Source organism: Haliotis cracherodii, unplaced genomic scaffold, assembly GCF_022045235.1.
Source record: "Haliotis cracherodii isolate W230 unplaced genomic scaffold, xgHalCrac1.p SCAF_23, whole genome shotgun sequence".
Lineage (NCBI taxonomy): Eukaryota > Metazoa > Mollusca > Gastropoda > Lepetellida > Haliotidae > Haliotis > Haliotis cracherodii.
Window position 1 is genome coordinate 7250798 of NW_027266279.1, and position 22733 is coordinate 7273530.

Sequence of the window (22733 nt, forward strand, 5' to 3'; positions counted from 1 at the left end):
TTTTCCCTAACACTCCACAGGAGGCCATCTGGTATAGGCGCCAGACTTAAAATACAGACTATTAGTCTTCCCCAATATTCAACCTTCTCTTGAGAGAACAAGTGAACGTGTGACGTAAGGCACCAATATAAGTAATACTACACAGACGAGTCAGTTTCCCCTAGAATGGTCTTTACTTCTGGGAGTACCAGCTACAATGTGGATTGGGTGGTCACAACATTTGGGTTGGCTGATAATCTGTCATTGTACCCAAACTTGATCTTTGCTCATGTCTGTGTCGAGAGGGGTAGACCCGGGTTGGATTCCCCACATGGGTACAATGTGTGAAGCCTATTTCTGGTGTCCCCTGTCGTGATATTGCTGAAATTTTGCTAAAGGCGGCGTAAAACCATACTCACTCACTTACTCGCTCACTGTACCCTAACTTGATCTTTGTCATTCTGCCAACCTGTATTGATGGAGAATGATTGTTTTCAAGTTGATTTGGCTTCAGTATTGCTGAATATAAAACAGCACTTCTCATTATCACTCTAGATAATGCTGTAGCTTCAAAATGAAATTTTAGGGCACCCAAGTACTCACCAACACCCCTAATCTCCTGGGACAGGTAGCTCGGGTACTCGGGTCAGGTGGGTACTGAGTAGGACCCAGGTATCCATAGAAGTACCTGGACCTGTGGTTTGTCACATGATATATTGTTTTCTGACCAAACTTATCTTGAACTCTATGGTTACACTACAAGTCACTAATGTTCGCATAATTTTCTGATTATTCACATTCTTTCTGACTTTATATGTTTGAATAAAGATAAAACTTCAGTCAACTTCAGGGTGTGCATGACCAGAACGTTTTATATGTGTATCTAAATACATTTTGCCAGGGCTATTGTCAAACTATACCCAATCAGACATTTTATACCTGTCTCTTGAGACCTACAGCGGGTCCCCGGGTAGGGTAGAGTAATAGGGGTTGGGTAATAAATTTGGACTCGTCCCAGCCCTTATCTCCTGAGTGTTAGGGGCAGTAGGGTAGCCTCGTGGTTAAAGCGTTTGCTCGTCACGCCGAAGACCCAGGTTCGATTCCCGACATGGGTACAATGTGTGAAGCCCATTTCTGGTGTCCCCTGTCGTAATATTGTTGAAATATTGCTAAAGGCGACGTAAAACCATATTCGAGTGTTAACCTTCTGTTGTGTGTTGGTGCAGGTGAATGTGGCAACAACCCCTGCAAGTCCATGCCATGTCTGAATGAAGGAGCCTGTATGATGCAAGACCAGAGAAACTACCAGTGCCTGTGTAGAGAGGGATTCACAGGTGAGATCAGCCTCGGGGCTTCGGGGTGGGAAACTTTGGAAATTATCCACAGAAACAAATTACCCTTGATGTCATATTAGTTCATGTGTGTGTTGAAATGTCATTGTCATAAATATACCACAATATCCATGTTCCAGGGCTTCTGTGTGAAATCCTGGTCGACCCCTGCGCGAGCCAGCCATGCCAGTATGGAGGAACATGTATAACGATGGGTAACGATGTTGGCTACGAATGTCTGTGCACTGAGGGAAGGTCAGGAACCAGGTGTGAAAAAGGTAGGTCAAGGTCAAAGTCAAGGTCAGACAGGTTCACACAGGAAAAAAATGTTCCTGAGGTTGTTCTGTTCAACTGGGGGTGCCAATTATAAAATGTGTGCACAGCTGTGTTATTTACAGCACACTTCTACATCTCCAACTGGCTACAAATCATGAAATATTTTGATAATTGTAAACCTTTATCTCACTTTTCTAAAGGGGCGGTTGGGTAGCCTAGTGGTTAAAGCGTTTGCTCGTCACGCTGAAGACCCGGGTTCGATTCCTGACATGGGTACAATGTGTGAAGCCCATTTCTTGTGTCACCCGCTGTGATATTGCTGGAATATTGCTAAAAGTGGCGTAAAACCATACTCGCTCACTCACTCACTTTTCTAAAAAAACATACAGGTTTTTTTTTCATAGAAATCAACACTGGAAACCTGTCATGGTGTTGTGGAGGTGGCCATTTTGTTTTCCTTGAGTTGATAAAACAGTATTAGTGTCAGTGTTGTTTGAAGTTTGACGAGAAAAGTTTGTTTCTATATTTTCCAGAATCGCTGAAACGTGTGTTTGTACCTCAGTTTGCTGGAGACGCATACATGGAGCTCCCCCTAGAGGACAATGTGGGCAAACAGCTCACGATAGAAGTCTGGTTTAAGGCCTTCAAGCCTAATGGTACAGTGCCAAATACATGTACTATGAGTCATTGGGTGAATGTTGGTTTATGGGAGTAATATCACAGGGCTTTTGGCTAATAGAGCTGACTAAATTGTGGATCTGTTGTCATTATGTATGACCTGATTATGTACGTGTCATCGTTTTCTGGACAGATGGTTTAAATTGCCTTGTCCAGACTTGATTATTTTCACTCCTTCATTCATATGGTTGAAAGGAAACACATTTTTGTTTTCTTGCTTTACAGATGTTTTACAGGACAATGTTGTTTGGTCTTTGAGAGGAAAAAAAAGGGGAAAAGAAGCCATTTACATTTAGATTTTAGTTTTCTCATTCTCTACATACTGACTGGTATGAAGAAGAGCTTCTTTTCGTTTCTACATGAAAATCTTGTTTGTTTGTTAAACATTGATGCAAAATTATGAATAGTGAGTGGATGCTTGTTTAGAATACGGTAAACTATGTTTATAACGAACATGCTTATAATGAACTGGCGGATATAACGAACTGGTCATTTGGTCCCAGGTATTAGCTGTATATATGCTGTTTGTAGGTTTATAACCATCTTCCCGAGGCAAGAGGGTTAACAGACTTTAAAAGTCCAGTTTCCACCCTTGCCAAACTAGGCTGGAATTCCTAGGCTCGATCGGAGCGCCACCAGTGGCTATTACGAGTTATCTGGCTTCTGTGCCTCTCCTATGAACCAATCAGATTCCACCTCTCGTATCACTTGAATTTGCGACGCCCAGTCAAGACGATCTGATTGATAATGAAGATCTATATTGTGATAAAATGTGTCTTGCATCATGAAATTCATCAAATCATGTGAGCACTTTGATTAAAAACATGAAAAGATTTAGAAAATATCTGTTGACGAGTTGGTGGTGCAAATGCTTTGCAAATCCTGCAAACGACCGAAATCTGCATGACAGCTAGTTTACGAACCAGATTTTACATTTATGTCCTAAGGAATCTGTTTCAGAAGATATTCTAGACTTATTATTCCCTGATGTTTTGAATTGATTGTCAGGCAGTGACTACTTGGAGATTCAATATCTTTTTTTTCAAGAAAGTTTATTTACCATGTGTAGTTAACCCCCGGCATGTGTCTGATGTGTTGTAGGCATGATCCTGTTCGCCACCCAGTTCAATGGGGGCAAGGGTGACTTCATCTCCCTCAATATGGTGAAGAGGAAGCTACAGTTTCGATTCTCCCTCGGAGACCGACCAGCGAAACTGGAGTAAGTATACTCAGACTCCACTTGTTTGGACAATCTTTGTTGACCAAACCTAGGTCATTTTGCATAATCATGATGCTTCATTCATAACCCAATCTCATTAAAATCAGACCTTAGTTCTCGCTACCGCTAAACAAAGATCTGAGGATATCCCATTAGGGGTCATGTCAGAACGACCTTTCATCCGACAATCAGAGCGTCGCTTACCAGATCATGAAAGTGACAGTCGGAATGGGATTTCTAATCATGCAATCTTGAAAACTTTAACACGGGGTATTCCGAACGATAGTTACGGGTTCAACGACTGAATCCATACAATCTAGACCATATATTTGCCATTCCAGAATGTTCTTTTGTTCCGGTTTCAAATTATAATGGAGAATTTGTCAAAATATCTTGTGAAGCGTGGTTGCCAATTTGAAATTAGTGCCGTAAAGCACGAGAAATCTGCCTCCTGATTGGCTAATGTCGACTTGTCAGTCCTTCCATTGGTCGGTCAAAATTCGCGTAAGCTCAGTCTGACGTGACCTGTAATGAGATGTCCTCAGATCTTTGTTTAGCGATAGCAAGAACTAAAATCTGATTTTAATGAGATTGTTCATAACAGGAAGTGGTGTAAAGCACATATTACACAGGTATCAAAATGTATTTTGGGCAGTTGTGCAATAATATAGTGTTAAAAATGGGGGATTTGCTGTTTGACAATCTTATTTAATGAATCCATCATCAATGTGTAAAAAGTTATTTGTGGAACAAATATTAAGAAACAGTATGTGTAGAACAGATTGAATTTGTCAGTTGATGTGCGATAATATGATTATAAATCAACTACTGTGATAATATAGCGGGCCTTGCTAGGAGAAGTGTATGGTGATAATTGTATGTGGAATGCTTGGAGTAAAATTGAATGAAAGACTTTTATGCAACAATATCAGGAAACAGACCTCATTTTTTCTGAAGAAATATAGAATTGTGTCTCCATAGACCATGTGCCCGCTTTTGTTCTGTTGCAAGGATGACATGGAAAGCTATAATTTTAACAGATTAAGGTTGTTATCGGTTATTATTTTCCAGGGTCACCAATGAAGGTCGGTTTTTGTTAATATTTCCTTGGAGCACAGATGAAGGCCAGTTTTTGTTAATAATTTCTTGGGGCACAGATTTCTGATCATGGGTATTAAATTCTTGAACATGAAGTCCCGTATTAATATAATTGTATGATCACCCCTTTTTCTCCAGAACCAGCAATCACATCCATCTCAACAAATGGCATCGAGTGGTGATTACCCGCCTGAATGAGAATGGCCAGATGACGCTGGACAAACGTCCGACTGTCAGGGGCAAAGCACCAGTATGTATTGTGTAGATTATACAAGAAATATTTCTTGCATGAATTTTAAAATATTATGACAATCTCTTTATCCTGTTTTGATCTGGATACAGTAAAGTTCAGATATAACAACCTCAGGAAGAGGGAATGCAGTATGTTATTTACAGTCGGCCCTAAAAAAAGCTGTAAGAAAATATGCTACCCTAAAAAAGTTAAGGAACAGCCGATTTGGTGTTCTTGAACTTCTTTTGAGTAGTATATAATATGATTGTTACATGACTTATGTTGTTTGAGCTTTAGACCCTGTTTTTCTGACATAATTACTTAGTTTAGCAATAAAATAATCTGACCAATCTTAGATTAATTTTGTACTTTTAAGATGTCGTGAGTACAAAACTTAAGCGGAGATGTGTTATCATAATGGAATAATTCATGATGATCAGGGGTTTCAACTATTTGGCTGATCTTGTCTGGGGAAATAATACATGGTTAGAACAATTGAGGGACGTCACAAGAAATATGTATGTTTTGATAAAAGTTCTTGTATCAGTTTGGGATGTAATAATCAGTTCTTTAAGTCTGCTTGGGTATACATGATAAAAATTATTAATAATGATAATTAGTAATGGAGATCTGGTGATAACATGAGGTTGTTGTATCTCTAGGTTGTTGTATCTGTTATTTGTAATCATGTTACTGTAGAAAGTGTTGAACGATGTAATTTCAGATTACTGTTGATTTCTACTCTAAATTTGTCCATTTTAATTTCAGTCGAATTTTTTGTGAGATTTTAATCATCTCAAAAAGAATCATTTAGAGTGATTATTCCTATGTTTTGACATAAAATGATAAAGAGGTTATCATAATAATATGCTTTATGAATTAATGAACATTTTCAGGTGTAATCTGCTAAAACCACCTGTCCGTAATCCCTTTCACACAGATTCTGTATAGTTTAACTCCATTTAACTACATTTAATTCAGGAACCTCCCCGAGCCCAGGTGAGTCCCCTCTCTTGTGTGTTCTCTGCCAGGTAGAAAATTATCTAATCTGTCAAAATATTCATACCAAATTGAACAACCGGGACAGTTTTCTACACAACTCTTGACTGGAATATCCTGAATAAAAATGTGTCTAGTAGTTTTGGAGATGTTGTCATACAAATAGTATTTGATATTAAAATGGAACTGAAGCATTTGCAGCACTATTTAATGTTGCAATAAGATATTGATACTAGTATCACTTTTTTCTCCATACCTTTCTAAACTCTAAGTAATGGAACTGTATGAATTATATGAATATTTTTTATGGATAATGACTTCTTTATTATTTGTAAGGCTTAAAAAATCAAAGAATTGGTTCTCAGGCAATGACTTGAAAATATAGCGCGGGCGGGCGGTGGTCTTTTTTTGGTTGCTTTTTCAAACTGGTATGATTTTCATATAGCAGGAGTATTGCTGGGTGCGTCGTTAAACAAAACAACAACAAAACAAACTAGTATGGAACCAAATATACAGTTGTGTAGCATCAACCTGGGAAAGGGCCTCTGTACTCGGACAAGCATACAAACTCCTATTGCCGCCATGACCATAACACGAGATGTGCGCATGTAAAGGGAAGTAACTGCATGCTATTGTGGATTGCATTGTTTTTAAGTATTAGGATTTAATGATATACTTTTTTAAATGGAAATATAAACGAAACATGTGGCAGACTTTATGATGATGTGGGCGGTGCCTGAGAACAAAGACTACATTTTTAGCCATACCTAAACATGCAGCTTATCAGGAGACACTTGGTGCCACTCTGTCAGGTTACTGATTCAAGGCGCAAGTACTGTAGTCGGGAAATGTTACAAGCAATAAACAAGTTGTTATCCATACAGTTTCATGTCTTCATGCTGTTCCAGCTGCTAAATGCAAATCAAAGACTTAGTATGAACAACTAAGATCAATGATCAATGTATGGAAAAAAAAGAATGATATTTTTGTTTTACAATTTTGGGAAATGATGCAATGACAAATCATCATGATCATCAACATACCTGTTTCAAAGGTCAAGTAGCAATCTTATTAAAATCAGATCTGAGTTCTCGCTGCCGCTAAACAAAGATCTGAGGACATATCCCATTCCGGGTCACGTCAGAACGACCTTTCATCCAACCAATCAAAGCGTCGCTTACCAGATCATGAAAGTGACAGTCGGAATGTCCAGTATCATCCAGCAACCTGAAAACGTTAACACGGTGTATTCCGAATGATAGTTATGGCCCACACGACTGATTCCGTCAAAATTATTTTCTATCTCTTGCTTCCATGGGATAAACAATTGAACGGAGGAGGTGTTGCACAGTATGTGGGAAAAACTGCCATACAATCTCGACCATATATTAGACATTCCGGAATGTTCGTTTGTTCAGTTTTCAAAATTTTAATCGAGAACTATGTCAACATACTTTTCAAGCATAGTCTAAAATGGAAGTTGCCAGGTTGAAATGAGTGCCGTAAAGCTCAAGAAAGCTGCTTTCTAATTGGATGATGTCGACTTCTTGTTCGTCATTTCATTGGTTGGTCAAAGTTTACGAAAGGACGTGACCTGTAATGGGATGTCCTCAGATCTTTGTTTAGAGATAGCGAGAACTAAGATCTGATTTTAATGAGATTGGTCAAGTAGATTCTGAAAGTGATACAACTGTGTATAGAAGTGCATGTGCCTTTGGTTGCAAGAGCGACAATAGCCACAGGTGGTGACGTGTCCTTCAGAGCTTAAGCTATGGTTTCATCACATAAGCAATAATCCAATTATTAATTTCTTCAAATCCATGGCTGCTTGGTTAAGCTGCTTGCATTATTAAAAGGTGTTAAAACATTAATATGTTCTTTCATTTTCTTTTAAGATATTCCATGAGAAAAAAAATGATTCTGACAGCCTTCATGACAGAAAATTATTAATTAAAACTTAGATAAGGAAATATCTATAAATTGAAATCAAATTTTGAGCGGAAGCTTTTTATTAATATATTTAGTATCATTTGGATTGTGAAAGTTTGCCATAATTTGATATCATCATATTTTGGGGGGCAATGAATTGTTTTGACAGATTAGAAAATTTCGTGTAAGATGGCCTTATTCTGAAGGTGTAATGCATGATTCACATGGTGTTCCTGTCTCAACAGTTCTGCCAGTCGGTTTTGAAGAGTGTTGTGCTGATGCATGGCATTAATAAATGTTGTTCACAATTTTGTTTCATGCCACAACGTTTTATACCGGTATTGCACTTTTGATATTTCTCATAAAAACTGCAAACGAATATGGAATATTGTAAAAGTAGGAAATATTTAATTTTTCTTATTCAATACAGATGTTATCAAAGTATTTAGTCCTCTTGTTTCCTTATGAGTCGTGAGACTCTTCCTAGATAAGATTTGATTCCTTATTGCGCAACTGATAGCACTCTGAATTGCACAAATTAGATGTGCTCAAAGGCACTGAATAAATGCTTGTATCTCTCACCTTGTATCTGATAAAACAACCAATCATAAAGAAAAGGATCACATTGTTATAAAAACCAATAGGAGTTGGAAAAAAACAACATTGAAAGTGACAAGCTCCTCACAGCGATAGCCCGTTCGCGGAACTCTCTCTATACTATCGCTGCCACCAGTCAAAACTTTCCACTGTGATAGGTGGCCACAACCATGCTTGGAGTTGAACTCGCAACCGAATGACTGATATGTTTACAAACAAGTGATGATGCTGAATACACTCGCAGCTGCTAAATTACTTTCTTTGTTTGTCAATTTGAATTTCTGTTTCATTAAAACTATCATGTAATTGATATAGTAAGAATGTAACGGAGAAGTTGGTTGATTTTCCGTTAGTCTGCAATCTCGAACGAATCTGATTATTTAAACAACATTGTAAATTCATCGGGAAAACATGGTCAGTCGTAAACCTTTTCAAAATGAAATATGATGGCATTCCCAAAGACATAAACAAAAGTATGAATGTTACTACATTTGCGTTTAGAGGGCAAATTTCAAGATTCTTGTAATGGCCGCGCCACACTGGTGGCAGCGATGTTACCGAGAGTGTAACGAAGGTGTCACGCGCAGGGAAGGAGCTTGTGAAAGTGATGGATAAGGGAGGTAACCCTATTCATGCCATGGTGTTGTTTCCATTGTCTCCTTCAAACTTTAACTTGTCTTACTGCAATCAGACATCAGTGAGATTTCTGAACATACTATTTTTATGGAAATATTGCTTTTAATTATCTCTATGACATATGGTTAGTAATAATCTGTCTGAAATATTGATAATAATAAACACAATATACAAATGAGATCGGATACAATCCATACATAAAGTAGATTATCGAGAGATCCAGGTTTTGTTAATTGAGTATCATCCCTGCACTCAATTTGTCACCCCATCAAGGCACCATTTAAATTTTATTGCAAACCTATTTACCCAATTTTCAAATGTTGTGTGTGCACAAATTTGAAATTAGCAGACAAATATGCTTTAAGAGTTTTCAAACATCGTCTGAAGACTATTTTTATGTTGTTTGTGTCTTTACATCATATATGTAGTTAGTCATACTCTGAACTGTTTGTCGTTAAGTTGAATCAATATGAATTATAAACATATTGAAATCTGCCCAGTTAATGTCTTTAATATAATGTGTTGGTATTCAGTATGATAACCACATGAGAAGCAGTTCATTAGCCCCCTAGTGTGATATACCGGGGGTATGTCTTTATGTTAATCGAGGGTCCTGATTGGGGGGTTCACATGTTGGTAGTCAGCAACATTTGGGGACTTAAGTCAGGAGTCTAACTACATTAGTACTAAATATTTACTGGTTTTATTGTGTCATTAGATCCAGTTGTTGCATGACTTCTTACAGATTTTAGCACACTTATGAAAAACCGTAAAGTTTTAATTTACAGTTGTTTTGGACATTTTAAATTTTACAATACAAATTTGACTCATCTTACGTTTTCGATAGGTAACAGTATACGGCTCAGGACCCTAGTTTTCCTGGCATTGTACCTCCCTCACTTATGTTGAATAATCACAAATAGACAATGACTGATCTAGATATCAAATGCTTAGTGTTGAGCTTGACACTGACTCTTGGATAGAATGGTAACAGGTCTTGTTCCCTATATAAATTCTAAAAATAAGATAAAAAAATTCTGAGATATTTTTTCCCTCTTCTCTGGTGTGTTCCTAATGCATAAATCCCTCTGGAAACTATACCTTTTTTAAAGTAATCTTTCAGACAAAAATGATTTTTTGTATAATACATTTTGTTTGTTTGTTATATAAGACATTCTGTACATCTTATTATTGTATAGCAGCGGTTAAAGGAGGGGTATGAATGATGAAATAAGGATTTCTTGGTTGTTTTGCTGTGTAATGTTTGGAATCCCACACATTTCTAACACTGGTTTGTGAAACGTTGTCGTAGATACTGCTTCCACCGCTAAGATGGTGACTTGCTTGTTTCGTGGGTTATATCCAGGCTAGCTTCGTCCTGTACTAATATGCATATTGCAGCCGTGGTGACCACACTGCTTCCATAGATGCCGGATACATACCTTACAAGGAGGCCAAGGGTGGATTCAACAAATGCAAACTTGCACTGTTTTTTATATTTAAAAAACACACTTCTTTAAGTTCCCGTTCACAAAGATAAGCTTCTTTTCATTGATGTCTTATCAAATTGAGGGGCTTGATAATAATATTAATATGATAATAATAATATTTACAATTCTTATGAATAGGCAACCTCTATTACAGCACATCCATAATTCCTGCAGTTTGTCTGTCATCACGCTATAAAATCTTCTGACTTTCAGCAGAAGTCCTCTTCACTGTCAACTATCCATAATAAGTTGTGCAAGTAATATTCCCAGACTAAAGGGAATAACTATAATATATATATTTCTGGTTACTGTAAGAATTGAAACTACTGAATCCAACTCTATGTTGTAACATTGTCTTTGGAAATTGACAAGACATTATGTGGTTCATGTTCAAACAAAATGTATACTTTTATTTCTCATGGATGTCTGCTGGTACGGGCTTGTGTTTAATGTGCAGCTAGAACTGTTGTGTACTGGGTGCTTACAACATATCTAAAGTCACTCTATGACAGACATGAAATGGTGCAACTGATTATTATATACAAGAAAGATAAATCATCGAAGACATTCATAATATTACAAACCACAGGTAGGGAATTGGTTGGGCCAGGCGTTTTATATTTTTCTGATTATGGACCCACCGACTCTAATTTTTGAGAATTTTTTTTTTAAAAATCAGATTTCCATATATATTTTCCCCCCGCCAATACCAGCATAGTCAGTTATTTTATTTGTTATCATCACCTTTTAGTTAAAAACATATGAATTTACCGTTGTAAACTAGTAAAGAGATACATAATTGATCTTTGTTGATCTCGAAGCCGAACATGAATAGCCTCCCTTGACAATTGTCCATGTTGTAAGTATTTTTAGAAGTTTTATTGTTACAAGGGGCTTTATCATCACAAATGGCGGTCATTTGAGCGCAGAATATGTTCATAAAGTATGCCAGAGGCATTCTGCATTAAAAAAAATGCATCTGGCTTTTTTTTTCTTTTTTTTTCCTTCTCCAACCCCGGACTTTGCTCTCTTCTTGTTTCATTTTGAAAGTTAGATGAATTTAAATCATTGAGCATTACAAAGTGCTTGACTTTGGAAAAGTTAAATACTCTGAATACAAACCAGCAGACATCCTTGCCTAATAATTTCTGTTTCAGTTCTAGAAAGTACAGTAAACTACGTTTATAATGAACACGCTTATAACGAACTGACAGATGTATACATTCTTGGTCTCTGCCAGTTGCTGTATCTACATGTATGCTTATGACAAACTACGGTTATAACAAACTAAAATTAGTGGTCCCTTTTAGTTCATTATAACTGTAGTTTATTGTACTAAGTACATTGTTGAAATATATGCTGTTGGTTTTTTAAAAGGTAGGTTTGAGTTGGAAGCTTCCTTTATTAAAGACATGGTGTGGATGTTTCAGGGCACAATGAAGGAGCTCAACCTCGGCCGACCTCTCTACATTGGGGGTTACAAGGGGGAGTCTTCCCTCCCTGCCGGCGCTGAGATCTCCGCCAACTTCTCCGGGGCAATACAGAGGGTAAGTGATGGAGAGGTGGGATATGTAACGGCAATAACATGGACTCGTCAGACCAGTGGTTGAGAGGATGAATGAGTTTATTATCCCCCGCCACAAAGTGGAAGGAGAATATAGAAAATGGTGCTGCCCATCACTCTGTCTCATTTTGTTTCCGAAGCAGAGCTGAAAGACAACGAGAGTGATCTTAACCAAAATTGGCACATAGATAGGATTAGTGGTGAACTGGTGCCTTTTTATAGTTTGGGATTTAAAAAAAAATCTATTTTCAAGTTTCCATGGCAACAACTTTGACATAGACTGAAAATGGCGGTAGTGCTCCTTTCCGGAGCAGATCTTGAAAACTATACAATATTTCATCGTCAAACTTGGCACATAGATAGATCTAGTGGTAAACTGGTGCCTTTTAATAGTTTGGGATTTTTAGAGTTTCCATTGTAACGTCCAAAAAGGTCCAGTGAACACAACCGTTATGTTGGGGATATGAGTATTTCAGGTTTGTTTAACTGTAAATAATTGACTCTACAAGCATTCCACCCTAGAATCCCACAGGGTGTGTCAGGTCGGCTCGACAGCGTTATGGCCCTTGGTATATGTTTGCTGCTCCTTCAGATAACTATCAACGGCAAGACCATCGACAGCCTGATGGAGTCTGCGGAGGAGATGAGGAACATCGAGGAGTATGCAGGTGCCCCATGCAACATGAACCCCTGCATGAACGGTGGAGTGTGTATCCCCAAGCTGAACGATGCTGACTGCAGGTGCCCCCTGGAGTTCATGGGGGAGAGGTGTGAGAAGAGTAAGTGTTGACCAATACACTAGTCCTAGCTGCATATCTCTTTGACATACCGGTAATCAATTATTGTTTAAAAAAAAAAAAAAATTATATATGTTGATGTAAATCCTAAATCGGCCTTTGGGCTGTGTTAGGGCTGAACATATTGTGGTTCCATGAACATTGTGTTTTGTAGGCCGAACACATTGTGGTACGATGAACACTGTGCGTTTTTAGGGGCTGAACATGCTGTGGTACAATGAACACCATGTTTTTTAGGGGCTGAACATGCTGTGGTACAATGAACACCATGTTTTTTAGGGGCTGAACATGCTGTGGTGGAATGAACACCATGTTTTTTAGGGGCTGAACATGCTGTGGTACAATGAACACCATGTTTTTTAGGGGCTGAACATGCTGTGGTACAATGAACACCATGTTTTTTAGGGGCTGAACATGCTGTGGTACAAAGAACACCATGTTTTTTAGGGGCTGAACATGCTGTGGTACAATGAACACTGTGTTGAACATATTGTGCTATAATGAACACCATGTTTTTTAGGGGCTGAACATATTGTGGTACAATGAACACCATGTTGAACATATTGTGCTATAATGAATGCCTTGTTTTGTAGGAGCTGAACATGTTGACAAGGACCAGCCTGTCAAATTTGATGGCAATACATACCTGCAGTATCAAAATGAGAAAACACAAAAGTAAGTATGTTTTTGGATAATGTAATAATGTAGAACACTGAAGACACTTTCTGACCCAGAATTCAATCGGCAGACACTCGGGACATCAATATTTTCATGCTGATGTGAATTGCCATGGTAACTCCTGTCACTGACATGTTTCAGATCTCAAGCACAGAGAAACAACAACATCAAAATAAAGTTCAGGACAAAGGAGCGGAACGGTTTGATTGCCTTCCAGAACAAGGGGACCAGTGTCATGGGAGACTATCTCGCTGTGGCCGTTGTCAATGAACATGTCGAGTTCAGTTTTAACCTTGGAAAACAGAGCGAGAAAAATCTGTTTAAGATCCGATCTACAGTGGCTGTCAGTGATGGAAAGTGGCATATGCTTACGGCCATAAGGTAATGCTTTGTTTAAAATGAGGCAAGCCTAGGGCCCTTCTTGGCTCTTTGGATTACCGTATTCGACGTAATAAGCACAGCGATATTTGCTGAAATATTGGCGAGTGAACAATCCCAATTGGCACCCTTCTGATTGATCAATGTGCACAAGACTTATTTATTCCTGTATAAAGTGCACTCAAGTGTTATATGCATCCTTAATTACGGACAATTAAATTCTGGACAAATATAACTGTCATGTATAATACGCACAGACTTTTCTTTTGTATCATTTCAGGCTGTAAGCATAAACCACGAAATTTACTCTTTCACCAAAATTATATTCTATTAAAGAGCCCCCTATTTCTAATTTTGAGAGCGCCCTGGGCGCTTATTACGTTGAATACGGTATACTTTTTAGTAGAATACAGGAAGAAATATTAAACATATACACAACAAACTGGGATCTTATTAATCAATAGCATGTGTGTAGTCAGTTTAATTCATTCTTCACAAGATTTCTTAAATGTGTGCATGATGCACTGCTGATTTACATTCCAGAGAGCTGTCTGAAGGTCGTTTGCAGGTGGATGACGAGACAATGATGTCGTCCATGTCTGGTGTTGGAGCTTCACAACTTGACACTGATGGAAATCTGTGGATAGGTAGGTCTTCATCACCATCTGTGGATAGGTAGGTCTTCATCACAGTCTGTGGATAGGTAGGTCTTCATCACCATCTGTGGATAGATAGGTCTTCATCACCATTTGTGGATAGGTAGGTCTTCATCACAGTCTGTGGATAGGTAGGGCTTCATCACAGTCTGTGGATAGGTAGATCTTCATCACAGTCTGTGGATAGGTAGGTCTTCATCACAGTCTGTGGATAGGTAGATCTTCATCACAGTCTGTGGATAGGTAGGTCTTCATCACAATCTGTGGATAGGTAGGTCTTCATCACAGTCTGTGGATAGGTAGGTCTTCATCACCATCTGTGGATAGGTAGGTCTTCATCACAATCTGTGGATAGGTAGGTCTTCATCACAGTCTGTGGATTTTCTTCGTCAAACTGTTTATTTTGTCTTGCATTGTATACTGGTATTTCAAAAATGAGCTATGTACATTTTATTTATCAACTTATTGTATTTGTTTCTGGAGGCATGGCGTGCAGGTCATGTAAGATGCTCAGTTAGCTGTGCAGAGTTGCATCCCTTTTTCCTGCCAGGATTCACTGGTCATGGGTTCTAGTCCAAGGTTCAAGTTGATTTTGACCCTCAGATACTGTACCATGCTCGTGTTTGTTTGTTTGTTTGTTGTTTAAAGCCGTACTCAGCAATATTCCGGCTAAATGACGGCGGTCTGTAAATAATTTAGTCTGGACCAGACAATCTAGTGATTGACATCATGAGCATTGATCTATGCAACTGGGATACGATGACATACAATCAACCAAGTCAGCATGGCTGACCACCGGATCCCGTTAGTCAACTCTTACGACAAGCTAAGCTGCCTTTTCAGGCAAGCGTGGGTTGCTGAAGACCTATACTAACTCGGATCTTCACAGGTCGCTTGTGTGTTCCCCAAAGTGCCGGGTAAGCACCTAAGACCTAAGATACTCTCGGCTTTCCTCCAACATTGAGCTGACAAGCCATGATATACACAGAAACACTGTTCAAAGCATTGTTAAACCCTACTCACTGTTTCACCTACTCTATTTCAGGAGGTAAGCCCGACCTGCCGTGGGGACTGCCACCCGAGTACTATTCTGGATTCACTGGCTGCATCGATGAGGTTATAATAAATCGGGTTGGCCTTCACCTTGTGGAAGACCGCGAGAGCCACAGCAGTACAATTGCTTTTTGCTCATAACTACACGACATGGTAGTCATAATGTCATAATAGGACAGCCTCACTTCTGGCGATGCCCTTTCCCACCGTTGAATATTTCGCAATCCCCATCCTTCAAAGTTCAGGCCTGTTCTTTGATGTGAATGCACTAGTACGTAAGGGCAAATATCTGTGGGAGCAGAGGAATGGAGAGAACTCTGCATCAAGATTTGTTATGCGGTGACCTGCAGCATATCACAACCCCCAAAATATGTGACCTTAACCTTCAGTTTGACATGACCTCTGGGTCACGACCTTGACCTTAACATGGTGTCGTATACTGAGAATTATTCATTTGTGATTGTGAACACTTTCCTACAACAAACATTGATGCACAACCCTGTGAGCTATGTTTAATAGATGCACAGGACAAATTATTGTGCCTTTCTTTCGGATTACCATGAGTGGAACATTTCAAACCATGTCCATGGAACGTGGAATAATTTGACATTTGATTTTCAAGTGTGCTCTGATGAGAAGATTGAAGACATTCAGAGTTGATCAGGAATCTTTTTCAAAATACAAAAGTTGTGTATACCAATATCCATCAATAGAACATTTTGAATCCTAAGAATATTTTGTGAAAAAAAATTCAAAGTATAAATATAAATTCATTAAACAGTTTCTTGTATCAGAGTATAAACCCTATCCTATTATCAATATAAAATATATAACATAAGTAAATATGAGCTTATTCTTGTTACAATCAACTTAATACTTCACCATACTATTCAAGAAAACTTATTATGATACTCAGGAGAAAAGTAACATTGACCCAAAATTACACAATGACATAATTTTGAGGAAACATCATATTTGGTATTAAAATTAACCATGGTTCCTTTCTCTTGAATGGATGGGATAAATGGAGGGTCAAATCAGGTGTGTATGGAAATGATGGATAATGGATTTGGGAAAGAATGCTAATCTTTCATGATTGAGGCTTGATTAGTATGTAATCAATTTGTGATAATCATGGTCAGACAGACACTTGGAGGTTCAACATTGGTAATAAGATCTGAAGATCAAGGAGATTGAAAACTAGATTTAATGATATTCTTGTGTGCCCCCAGCAATCTATGAATTTGCATTTTAATTGTATATATTGTGTTGTGTTGTATTGCAAACATCATCAGTAAGCAAGACTGTTTTCCTAACTACTGATGATATCAAGGCCAAGAAAAGATATGTAAATCTGAACCAGTTTTAGGAAAGTAGTTTTAGAGTTACTTGTCAGTTGTATAAACTGAAACATTCCAAAGCAAATATTTTAGAAATTGTAAATATGTTATTCTTTGTTCTTTTCTTGGCCTATATTCACAAATATGTGTGGTTATAATATTGTGAAATATGTCCCACTGTAGTAGCTGTTTACATTAATTACGAACTGAGGGTCGGTATTGGGTACTGATGATCGCGAGAGGCATTATGTCAGTTAGTGCTTCGTCATTAAACAGTAACAAGCACACGTTGAGTCATTATGTACATGCACCAATGACAGGAAATTTATCATTACATCAATCCAGAATAAACAGTGTTTTAGAATGAGATAGGTCAACACATTGTTGAGTTGGTTTAGTTTTCGGTTAGTCAGGACACCCGTTTGGCACCCTCGTAATCTTGACATGTTGATTTGTGGTGAGGACAGTTGATGTATTGTTGAGACTGTCCCATCAGCTTGAAATGTGATATATTGCACATCTTACACATGTACATTACATTGTATATTGCATAGATTCACCTATGATGTTGTGAAACCCCATATCACATTTACTGATAAATCATATCATGCTGTGGTCTGACTATAACTGATTATTCCTGTCGTTGACCTTAGAACATTTAGAAGTTGTATACCAAAAACACGAAACATCTGATCAATTTTTGAAAAAAATGGGTATTCTTTGATATCAGTAAAATGCATCAAAATTAACTTTGATGAATTTGTGAACATCAGTTTGTTATATTCATCTAATTCATACCTATATATATTTTTGTATTTATAAAGCATTGCTGTAAGTGTTTGGATGGTTGTAGCCACGTTTCTAGATCTTGCGATAGTGTTCGTAGCTTCAGTTTTCACAAGTGATGCTAGTGAGATTAAATTTTTGCTGATGTAGCATGGTGAGTGTGGTGGAGTCACCCCACGGATGACATCATTACCTTGTCAGCTTGCTGACAGGGTACGCTATTGGTCATGTGGAGAAGGTGTCCGACCTCGGATCAGGTCTGTGGTTTGAAACCCATCACGGGACTCAAATATGTTATGGCCGCTGTGCTAATAACATACATGGAGTCAACAGGCATTATATAATAGAACATAGGATAATTTCTCACACCATGCATAATGTTTGTAGATAACTATGTCCATGGTTACTCTGGCTACTGGTAAAGCTTTAACTAATCTTAAAGGAGGACGGCAGACTGGCAGACCCGGACAGTTTCATTCAATTCATTTTATTTGTCTGCTGGGGCTGGTGGGGTAGCCCAGTGGTTAAAGCATTCACCCATCACACAGATAGCCCAGGTTTGATTCTCAATATGGGTACAATGTATGAGGCCTACTTCAAGTGTCCCTGCTGTGAGATTGCTGTTATGTGGATTAACATAACAGAACACTGTACTGACTTTTACTTACCGTTATTTTTTTTTCTGCTTACTGCATTTTCTAATATATACATCTAGCAGTTCCAGACATAAGTTTGATAACAATTGTTTAGGCCTTCACTGGAAACAAGTACCAGAACATGGAGCATGCACAGTTCCACTAAACATACTGATTCTAAAGTATTTTCTTTTTTTTAACGACTGCAATTTCAGCCAGATAAAACATTGTTTTTTAGGCATTTCTTAGAAGTAGGCGAATGACAAAGAAGACAAATTTTATGGATAACAACTTCTTATTTTACTGTAATGGTGACGTTTCGGTATAGATACTTCTATCCTTGTCAGGGAAGGACAATGCTATAAGGGTCTACAAAACATCACAGTAAAATAAAACAAAACATTATAGTTAAATAAAGAAGTTGTTATCCATAATTTGTGTCTACTTTATTAGTGTAAGACACTTACCTTTGATAAGGAGTGACATATGAACTGGGGAATGATTTGGGGAAAGTCAGTGGATCAAAGATGCCTGATATTTCAATAGACAGCGATATCGATTTTTGTACTACTGGAGACACAACTGCCTCTAGCATTCAAATGTCAATCAAACTGAAGATATCTTTTCTATAGGGATACAGGACTCTTTCCAATTCACATACAGTATTGTGACAGTACTGTGATAGTACTGTGATAGTACTGTTACGTTGTTTTTCAGGGTGAGTATTACAGGATCTCGTGTGTTCACTATGCGGTATGAAGTCAGACACACGTCATTGTTATGTTAGTGGAAGAGAAGCTTTCTACAGGGGACAACAGATTACTTATCAATAGTTATGAAACTGTTCTGAAAAATTTGAAGGAATTCTATTTTTATGAAATGATAATTTGTGGCAACTTGCCATACTGGTGTATGATGAAAATTTGTCAGTTTAGTTTACAGATCATGTTAACAGTTTTACCTCAACATGGATGGTAGTTCCTGTTATCTGGGCCCCGTTCCACAAAGCAATCTTAGCGCAAAGATGATCATAACTTTCATACCCCGAGTACTTTAACACAGGCTTACGACAGTCATAACACTAAGATCACTTTGTGGAACGGTTCCCTGATGTTCCAGCTGTCTCTACCTGTGTGTACAGTCAAAGAAAGATGTGTTTCCATACTGGAGTTTGGCATCATAAACATGTTTCATTCTGTTATACTCCTTGTCAATTGTAACATTGTTGCTACACTTCGAGCTTAAATATTAAACATTCACCGTCTATCCCTGACAAGTGTGGACAAAGAGTCATGTTAAAAAAGGTTGAATGCCATGTTGAATATTGTAGAGTTATGGAATAATAATTACAACTGGTCACGCTTAATGCACCAGTGTCAACCATTTGTGTTTTTAATAAATATCCGTAAACATCATGTTCAGATAAGCCCTGTTCTCTATCAACAACACCGTGTAAGCATCTGGGAGTGTTTTGAAGCACTAAGTCATTTTTATACAGTTTTGAACAAGTAACTGACCGAGCAATACTAATTTATGTTCCCAGTTGAAGAAACACACTTGTGTTCTAACTTAGTTTGAAGAGTTTGATATTGTCATTTTGAGTCAGTTAAAGGCATTAAGGCAATAACATGTTAACATCTTACAGTAACGTAGAGAAGCCCCCATGCAGTAGCTATAGTTCATGTTCCCCAGTGTAATGACAGCACAGTGGGCGGAATGAAACATGGTGGCAGCATATTGTGATACAGAACCACTTGGACAATGCTGTGATTTGCTGGAGTTCAGTGCTGGAAGGTAGCCCAGTGGTTTGAGTGGTCGCCTGTCACACCATAGACCAGGGTTTGATTCCCATCTGTAGTTAATGCATGAAGCCATAATTGGTGTCTCACACTGATATGCCTGGAATATCGTTCACATAAAAAGAAATTCACACTCAGATGAAGCCTGAGCCCAAAATGTCTTGGTTTGTCTTGAAAAATTATCAGATTTTACTGATAAATTCAGATTTGATGTGTAGCGAAATGTGTGGTATCACTGCCTCCATTACATCCCGATTTTTTGCAATATGGTTGGTATCACTGCCTCCATTACATCCCGATTTATTGCGATATGGTTGGTATCACTGCCTCCATTACATCCCGATTTATTGCGATATGGTTGGTATCACTGCCAACATTACATCCTGATTTATTGCGATATGGTTGGTATCACTGCCTCCATTACATCCCGATTTATTGCGATATGGTTGGTATCACTGCCTCCATAACATCCCCGATTTATTGCGATATGGTTGGTATCACTGCCTCCATTACATCCCGATTTATTGCGATATGGTTGGTATCACTGCCAACATTACATCCCCAATATATTGTGATATGGTTGGTATCACTGCCAACATTACATCCCCAATTTATTGTGATATGGTTGGTATTTCTGCCTCCATAACATCCCGATTTATTGCTGTTTCTGCTACGTGATACCTAGTTTGATGACTCACTCGCATTTAGCTTACTGTCTATATATGTTATGTACAGACTTTTGTTGACATATCGGCTAATTAATTGACATTCACTGTGTATCGGAATGTGTATACAATATGATGAATAAATTTCATAGAAAACAAGTGTCTCTAGTGTCTCTGTCTTTTCCTTGGGTGGTAGCCTTGTGGTTAATGTGTTGGCTCATCATGCTGAACATCTGGGTTCAGCTCCCACATGGATGCAGTGGTAAAACCATTTGCTCAGTTTAGGAGATACTTTAAGTGTTTTCAAAATTTGTCAGTTTTATTGAGTACTCCATGCGAAGAAATGCAAAGCTTTATGGCCATCTTTAAGGCCTGCAAATCAAAACACATAAGGTTATTGACATTGTAAAATACAATTTGTTTGTTTGTTGTTTAACGTCGCACTCAGCAATATTCCAGCTATATGATGGCGGTCTGTAAGTAATCAAGTCTGGACCAGTCAATCAGACACTCAGACTTACTATAACATGGCCTCCTGCTGTCTGGAGACGATGTGTACAGTGAAACACGAACATTGGTGATGGTGTTAGTTGGCAACGTCTAAAATTCAACATCTATTGTTTCCAAATTAACATAGGTAAATGAACACATTTCTGTGCAGGATTGCTATATTTTCAAAGAAATAATCCAGAAAATATTCGGAATTAAGAAAATAGACATAGGTCAGAAGCTCCTCTGTGTCAAACCGTTTTATTCACTGATGAACAGGAAGTGTGTTAACTTTGCAGAAGTAGGTTCATCATCTTCTTTTCCTATATGTCGTTGTCAGTACATCTTTAAGAAATAAAATCTCTGCCTCGTGTCACTTTAAATAAGAGAACAGTTGCTGCAATCTCTTCCAAATATGTGGCATCATTTTAATTTTTTTTGTAAATGTCTAATTAATGCCGTATAGGTCATAGTTGCAAATAAACACCCATCTCTCCGTCCATGACGAGCGTAACTCACCAAGGATGGGTGAAATAAAAAATGATACCGGTCTTCAGAACGGGTTATATATTTTCTGCCATTTATATAGGTTTTGTAAGATAAGTGTCATTAAATCCCCCAAATGGTTAAGATATTTGTTGTTTCATGACTAAAATAAAACCTCAACGCAAGAGAAAAAACGGTCTCAAACAATCAGGTTATTTGTCAGAAATCCAGGCCGGTATAGCAACAAAACTACTTGTCTTGTACATGAAGTTATGGAGAGTTTGTTACAACTGCAGCAGAAAGCAACACGGCACTGTAGCTCACTGGATGTGTAGTCAACTCCATCAAACGTCAACGAGAGTTATGAACACACAATGCCGTTCGGAAAGTGGTCAGATGTAACAAATGTTATATTTGGGTTAACACTTTCTTTGCCAAGTACAGATTCTCGTACTGTTTGTCGTTGAGTCCCGAAATACATGTTGGACACTCAGGTCTTAGTCGCAGTAATGTTTGGCGAGCACGACTATTGTTAAGGAGATAGCAAAAGCTTATGATAAGAGACTTGCTCGACTAATTAGAAGCAGAAAAGGTGAATTTTAGGAAGTGAAGTCGTTAAAAGTTTCTGAAAATATTAGGGGACATAGCAAATCACGATAGCGAAATCAAGAAACAACGCGAGGAGCTATCAACGATGAACTAAAATTCTCAGAAGTCCGAGAAGACGACATATTCATTAATGTGGTTCATCAGCTCACTCCCTATATCACTCCTCCCCCCACTCCCTCAACTTCCATGTGAACCTGAGTATTAAAACAACTCCACCTCTTTTACGAATTCATTCCCTACGGGCTATTTATAGCATGCACGCAAAAAACGGGAAAAGCAAGGTCACGTGTGCCAACACGTGTTCCTTGACATCCTTTTCCACTTGCAAGAACGA

General features: G+C 38.2%; 1 protein-coding gene across 7 annotated transcripts in view; it reads left to right on the forward strand.

Annotated features, from left to right (window-relative positions):
• LOC139471511 (agrin-like) overlaps positions 1–20946 on the forward strand; it is a 463139-nt gene extending 442193 nt beyond the window's left edge. For 6 of the 7 annotated variants that reach the window (XM_071253875.1, XM_071253868.1, XM_071253869.1 and 3 more), the window contains 12 exons: positions 1206–1313; positions 1451–1588; positions 2120–2242; positions 3366–3483; positions 4720–4831; positions 5795–5812; positions 11895–12011; positions 12621–12807; positions 13419–13500; positions 13645–13884; positions 14425–14528; positions 15583–20946. In XM_071253875.1, the coding sequence (XP_071109976.1) occupies positions 1206–1313; positions 1451–1588; positions 2120–2242; positions 3366–3483; positions 4720–4831; positions 5795–5812; positions 11895–12011; positions 12621–12807; positions 13419–13500; positions 13645–13884; positions 14425–14528; positions 15583–15731 (1496 nt within the window). In that variant the 3' untranslated portion in view covers positions 15732–20946. The remainder of the gene's footprint in view (positions 1–1205; positions 1314–1450; positions 1589–2119; positions 2243–3365; positions 3484–4719; positions 4832–5794; positions 5813–11894; positions 12012–12620; positions 12808–13418; positions 13501–13644; positions 13885–14424; positions 14529–15582) is intronic. The other variant, XM_071253870.1, reaches the window with a different exon arrangement.
• Positions 20947–22733: the final 1787 nt, after the last annotated feature.